We start from the raw sequence: 7240 nt of genomic DNA on the forward strand, positions 1-7240 counted from the left end.
GCAAGTTACCTCCTCTTGCCCAGGGGAGGTCCTCTTATCTGCAAGCATCCTCTAAGATGGGAAGAAGATTCCAAAATTGTAATAAAGATACCTCCCAGGCCGGGCAGTGGTGGCACACGCCTTTAATCCCAGCACTTGGGAAGGCAGAGGCAGGCGGATTTCTGAGTTCGAGGCCAGCCTGGTCTACAGAGTGAGTTCCAGGACAGCCAGGGCTATACAGAGAAACCCTGTCTCAAAAAAACAAACAAACAAAAAAGATACCTCCCACACGCCATCCTTACAGAGCAGGTATGGAGTGGTCCCCAAAGGAGTACAAACCCTGTCTTAACTAGGGCAGGGACAATGGCAGTCCCCTGGGGATGGCTGACTCCCGCCCTGAAACTCCTGTCGGTCTGTCCCCAGTGCAGGCTGAAAGATCCAATCTGGTTCCAGGCCCTGGGCTTTCTGTGACACCTGACAGTGACCCTCTGCTTGCCCACACTCAGGTCCCTGCAGATGTCAGCTCTTGGTGGCAGAGGCACCTTGAGCGCTCAGTATCACGTGCCTATTGGCCAGCGTAGCTGCCAAGGGAAAGGGGATGGGCACCCACAGAGCCTTAGATGTTGGAGGTCATTCCTGAGGGTACCCTGATGTCCTCCGTCTGGAAAGCAAAGATGGCGAGTGTTGGTATCAGACTCTGAACCCAATGACCTCACATCTAGGCGACCCCCACATTGTTGCCAAGGCAACTGCCATACATTCCCAGAATCCACCAAGCTACCTCACTTTTACCTGGGAGAGGCTACGTCACCGCCCATATAAAACAGGCAGAACCCCCTGACCTCTCTCTCTTCTTCCTCTCTTCCTCCTCTTCTTCTCCCTTCCCCCCCCCCCATCTTTGCCCTATCTCCTGAATAAACCCCACTTGGAACCGTTTGGTCTGTTGCGGTGTGTTCTAAGCCGTGTGTGGACTTATTTCAGCGAGGCCACCCTGTGAGCGGTTCCTCAGCTGTAGGATGGTGTGTGTCTGACTTGCCAGGTTACTTCAAGAATTAACCTCGCACGGGGCTGGAGGGACACCTCGGCTGCTAAGAACACTTGTTGCTCTTCCAGGGGTCCCGCCAAGTTCAGTTCCCAGTGCCCACATTAGGCAGGTCAAGACCATCCTGGCTATCCTTGGACCTTCCTCTGTAGACCAGGCTGGCCTCAAACTCACAGAGATCCACCTGCTCTGCTTCCCAAGTGCTGGGGTTAAAACTGTGGATCACCAGGCCTAGCACAAAAATAACTGGTTTTGTTTGGTTGGTTGGTTGGTTGATTGGTTTTGGTTTTTCGAGACAGGGTTTCTCTGTGTAGCCCTGACTGTCCTGGAACTCACTCTGTAGACCAGGCTGGCCTCGAACTCAGAAATCTGCCTGCCTCTGCCTCCCAAGTGCTGAGATTAAAGGCGTGCGCCATCACTGCTCGGCAAAAGTAACAGTTTTAATAGATGTATTTATTTATTTTATGTATATGAGTGCTCTATCTGCACACCTGCATGCCAGAAGAGGGCATCAGAACCCATCACAGATGGTTGTGAGCCACCATGTGGTTGCTGGGGATTGAACTCAGGACCTCTGGACAAACCACTGACATATCTCTCTAGCCCAAAATAACCTTCTAAATCTGCCAATGATCACGATTATGTGTACTCACTGAGCATTTACTGTGTGCTGGTGACTTTGTGTCGTCCTGGGAGGTGGCTTTTGCCCACACCAGAGCAGACAGAGACGGCAGGAGTGTTAGGGTCTCAGAGAACACAGGAGATCATCGAAGGTTTGTTTTCATCTTCTTTCCGTTCCCTTCCCTGCCACACGCCCTCCAGAGATGTCCTTCGTGGGCTTTGACACTGACTAAAGATAGACCTAAGCCATCTCCGGTAGCCGGTACCCATCATCCCGGCACGCAGGAGGCAAAGGCAGGTGACCAAAAGTCCAAGACCAGCCTTGGGCCATATAACTAGACCCCATCTCAAAATAAACAAAAGAAGTAAATAAATGAAATAAAACAAGTCCCTAAAGGCACCTCCAGGCCTCAAGGATTGTGGGTACAGGATTGCTCCTCAATCTCAAGGCTTTGGAAACCCCAAACCCAGGGGTTTCCCCAGCTATACAACAATGCCACCTATGCTGGACCAGCCAAACAGTGGCAAAGTCGTGGTGTCATCTCACACACATCTGCTTGGGCTGGGGATGCCAGGCTATTGTTTGGTACTGGGGGAGGGGCAGTATCACCATGACAGGATCCCAGGATTGGCATGAACACCCCCTTCCCCTCCCTGCTGGCAGCCTCCCCCCAAGCAGCCCAGCCGCTTCTGCTGTCTCCGACCTCATTTATCACTCTGAGGGGGGCAGTGGCACCGTGAGGTCCCTGGGGACAGCTTCACCGTGGCCCCATCTGATTGAAATCCAGGCCCAGCAAACACTCCACACGGGAAAGTGGCTGCTCGGAACCCGGAATAAATAACACCGCGGGCAGGAGGCACAGAATCCGTCGCTAATTATGGCATATCCTGATTAAATGGGGTGCGTAAATAAATATTGCAGCAAGAAGATAAATCGGTCAGCGATGCTGGCTAGGCTGGCAGAGCTCTGAGCCTCTCTTGCCCACTTTGCCTTGGTAGAGCCACTGTGGCTCAGCTAAGTGTGGGGGCTGGGGGGGGGCAACCATTCTGCCCTGGGGAGGCTCAGTCGTCAAGCAGAGTCTTAGCCACACTCTGGTCTATGACTTTGTGTGGTGACAAGGAATCCAGGACCTGGAAGTGTTGGTAGCCTCCCTGTGACTCAGTTTCCCCATCAGTAAACAGCATAGGAGGAGATTCCGGCATAGCACACAGTGCGTAGTTCAGCAGAGGGCAGGCAGGTTCCACCGATGGAGTCAACGGTAGCTGTCATTCACAGTAAAGGTTCCCAAGGGTATCCCCAGGGGAAGCCACACTTTCCACCCCTGCCCCACATCTCCCCGGAGACCTCTGTGTTTGCCAGCACACGGGTCCCCTAGTCATTTCCCAGGAACAGTCACGATAGCAGCGAGGGGGAGGGGCTGTCATTCTGGAAAAGTTTAAATCAATTAACTCCCTTACCAGAAAGCAGGCTGGGAAATGTAATGGGGAAATAATGACTTTTCTCCACAGGATCAAATGACAAAGACCAGGGCCTGGCAAGGCGGCAGAGAAGCTGGCTTGGTTTCCGATGGCCTGCGTGGCCCTGGGTGAGTCTCGGTCCCATGCTAAGCCTTGGTTCCCCAGGGAGCGGGCTTGAGGACTGGCTTCTGGATAGCACACCTCCTGTCTCGCCTCCCTTCCTTGACCGCAGCAGGCATCATTAATGGGTTGTAGTATCTAGTCTAATCCAAGCCAACACTCAGCTTCACCTCCCAATGGGTCCAGTTACCACACAGGCATCAGGTTCCCCTCCGTCATGAGGACAGTATCCACCAACAGGGTTAGTTCTGCCCATCACAGTTATCTGTGAGCCAAGCACTGTGAACACTTTCATGCATAAAGTCAACACATCACAACCGCCAGGCCGGGCAGTTACCCTTAAAGCTATCGTATTTTAGACAGTGAGGGCTACAAAATGTCAAGTCCACAATTCAAACCCAAAGCCCTGGCTTCCTGAAACAGTCCAGAGTGGAGAGACCCCTCTCTTGTGAGTCGAAGTCTAGGAAAGAGGTCACCATCACCGCCTCTCCATGCTAAGCTCTCTGCCAAACGGAACACACATTATCAGTTGGCACTACGACCGGCCTCGTTTTAACCGAGGTTCTGAGAGGTGCTGGACCTGTTCTGGATCACGTGGCTGATTGTTTGCCTGGGATGAAGCGATACTTTTCTGGTGTGTGCTGTGGGCCCCGTGGACTGGAATGGTGACTGTCTATTTTGGCAAACTCCAGAGAGGCTCCCAGGACCGGGCACCACTGTGACAGAATTGATGAGAGGCAAGCTAGCAATTCGGAGCCTGGCTCTCAGGACACACCCAGTCTCTGTCACCAGCCCTCCCTCCAGAGTGCTTTGGGCAAGTATCACATAAGTCTATGTACACTGCAGCCAAAATGGCATGTGTGTTTGGTGGGTGGGTGGAGTGGGGAGTTAGGGGAGATCTACCTGGTATCTGGTACTCCCCAGGGTGATGTCTCTCAGAGAATCACAGCCGGCCTGAATTTCTGCGTAGATACTTACAGCCACACTCTTCCTTGCTTTGGGCCTCAGTTTCTTTATTAGTGAAATAACAGGGTTGATTTTTCTGGTTGGTTGGTTGGTTGGTTAGTTGGTTAGTTGGTTAGTTGGTTGGTTGGTTGGCTGGTTGGTTGGTTAGTTGGCTGGTTGGTTAGTTAGTTGGTTAGTTGGTTGGTTAGTTAGTTGGTTGGTTGGTTGGTTAGTTGGTTGGTTGGCTAGTTGGTTGGTTAGTTAGTTGGTGCTTGTTTGGTTAGCTGGTTGGTTGGCTAGTTGGTTGGTTAGTTGGTTGTTGGCTAGTTGGTTGGTTAGTTGTTTGGCTAGTTGGTTGGTTGTTTGGCTAGTTGGTTGGTTAGTTGGTCAGTTGGTTGATTGGTTAGTTGGTTGGTTAGTTAGTTGGTTGGTTGGCTAGTTGGTTGGTTGGTTGGTTGAGACAGGGTCTCAGGAAACACAGTCTGGCCTCAAGCTTACTATTCAGCCAAGGGTGACCTTGGATTTGTGGGCCTCATGCTTGTGTGTCCTGGGATTCCAGGCACATGCCACCACGTACAGCAGATATGCTGAGGGGCCTTGAACCCAGGGCTCATCCCCACTGGCTGTGCTTGCAGAGGACCTGGGTTTAGTTCCCAGCACCCACACGGCAGCTAACCTTGGAACTCCAGTTCCCAGAGATCTGACGCCCTCTTCTGGTCACCACAGGCACTGCACCCATGTGCCACAAACGCTAATATATTAAAATAAATATAAATTTTAAAAATAAATCACAGCCAGGTGGTGGCGACGCATGCCTATAATCCCAGCACTCAGAAGGTAGAGGCAGACAGATAGATCTCTGTGAGTTTGAGTCCAGCCTGGTCTACAGAGTGAGTTCCAGGACAGCCAGGGCTACACAGAGAAACTCTGTCTCGAAAAAAAAAAAAAAGTAAAAAAGAAAAAAAGAAAGATCAAATGCCGAGTCCCATGATGAACATGAACACGTTCTTGAGGTAGCCGGTAGAGGAAGGACAGCTGTGGACCCCAAACACCATCTCTCTTGTCACCCTCTACCGAGCCCCGCCAATAACTTCCAGTCCTCGAGAAATCCTGAGTTCATAGAAAGAATTTGAAAGTATGAGTATTGCTCATTCCTTCCAAGTGTTTTGTCATGAAAATGTTCACACAGGGAAATCAAAGATGTTGACAATGACCCTGGCGCCTGCCGTTAATATTTTACTGCCTCAGCCTTCTCAAATGAGGGTGCCCTGGAAACTCAGAGTGATGTGCTGGGGTGTCGTAGAAAGTGGTACTGACAGCGCCGGCTACCTCTGTGGGTGGACTCCACGGCTTCCAGACTTTAGTGAAGACAGTTCACAGTCAGGGTCACTGGTAGGCATGTGGGCAGCTTTCTTCCACAGTCATTTAGGGATGCGGGTGCCTTCTTTTGCCCCTGTCCTGCCACGCCCTGCCCCCTGCTCTGAAGTAGACAGGAAATTTGACAAGAGAAAAAGCCAGCCACCCCATACCCTGTGCTTACCCTTGCTGGCAGGAGCTGTTGGCTGCATTGCCATCCTAGAAAAGAAATAGCCCACTGGCCAGTGCTCCCTGTGGGCGTTCCACCCAGAGGGGCTTGGTTCCTCCCACCCCCAACCAGTTTGCTGTCTCCGCCCACATCCACTGTGGTTGGGTACCCCAACATACCACGCCCCCCCATGTCCAATCAGAGAGGAGCTGTCCTGCTGTCCTGAAGAGTTTAACACTGCTCTACAAACAAGTATTGAGTGCTTACTGTATACCTGGGCTGCATCCTGAAGTGGATCTGGCCTACTTCAGTGGAAAGGAAAACAAGTGAGTTTGTTTGTTTGTTTGTTTGTTTGTTTGTTTTTTCTTAAGCTCACCCTTTCAAGCAGAAAGCCAGTGAGATTTCCTAGCTCATGAAAGTGGGCGGAGCTAAGGTTTTAGAAACCTGGGGAAAGGGTCAATAGGTCATCTTAAATTGATTTTGTTTTCTTTTCTTTTTTTTTTCTTTTCTTTTTTTTTTTCTTTTTTTGGTTTTTCGAGACAGGGTTTCTCTGTGTAGCCCTGGCTGTCCTAGAGCTCACTCTGTAGACCAGGCTGGCCTCGAACTCAGAAATCCACCTGCCTCTGCCTCCCAAGTGCTAGGATTAAAGGCGTGCACCACCACCACCCGGCAATTTTGTTTTCTTAAGATTTGTGTTTAATTATGAGAGAATGAGAGAGAGAGAGAGAGAGAGAGAGAGAGAGAGAGAGAGAGAAAGTGTATGTGTGTGTATGGAGGGGGGAGTGTGTAGGTAGGTGTCGGATCCGCTCAGGTTGGAGTTATAGGCTGTTGTGAGCTGCCAGGTATGGCTGCTGGGAACTGAACTCAGGTCTTCTAGGAGCAGTGTGTGCTCCTAACCACGGAGCCATCTCTTCAACCCTGTTTTTTATTTTTATTTTTCCTGAGACAGGGTCTCGTTGTGTAGACCATACTGGCCTGGAAGTCATGGTCCTCCTGCCTCTGTCTCCTGGGTGCTGAGATTACACTGTGTGCCCATGCCCAGCTTCGATAACTCTATATTGGGACCTTCCTTGGGTCTAACCAATCCCAAGCCTCTTGCAAGAGCCTTCTAGTAGAGTTAAGGATATCACCGCCCAGCGTGATGTCGGGGTTCCCTAAGATCACATGGTCAATGACTGAACTGAGACTGATTGTCCATCCTAGGGTTCTGCCCTCCTCTGTCCTGTGAGCCCCCCTGAGGCTAATGCTGGGTTTTGTTTTTAATGTGTTCGCCTACATGTGTCTGTGCAGTATGCATGTCCCTGACGCTCACAGAGGCCAGGAGCGGCCATCTGATCATTTGGAACTGTAGTTACAGACAGTTGTGTGCTGCCACATGGGTGCTGGGAATCGAACCAGGTCCTCTGGAGGAGCAGCCAGCTCTTAATCTCCAAGCCGTTGTGCCAGTCCCACTGACCGCTTTATGAGCATCCTTTTAATTTATTTTTTCTTTTTCTGTGCTGAGGACCAGAGGCTGGTTCCACTGCATGAGAACAGACCGCTAAGCAGGG

General features: G+C 51.0%; 1 protein-coding gene across 1 annotated transcript in view; it reads right to left on the minus strand.

Annotated features, from left to right (window-relative positions):
- Positions 1-498: 498 nt before the first annotated feature.
- The window catches only part of Trpv4 (transient receptor potential cation channel subfamily V member 4), a 28348-nt gene continuing 21606 nt past the window's right edge, over positions 499-7240 (minus strand). Inside the window, exon 14 of the mRNA XM_028765409.1 lies at positions 499-560. Coding sequence (XP_028621242.1) covers positions 499-560 — 62 coding nt within the window. The remainder of the gene's footprint in view (positions 561-7240) is intronic.

This window comes from Grammomys surdaster, unplaced genomic scaffold (assembly GCF_004785775.1).
Source record: "Grammomys surdaster isolate TR1022 unplaced genomic scaffold, NIH_TR_1.0 164, whole genome shotgun sequence".
NCBI classification, from domain to species: Eukaryota; Metazoa; Chordata; class Mammalia; order Rodentia; family Muridae; genus Grammomys; species Grammomys surdaster.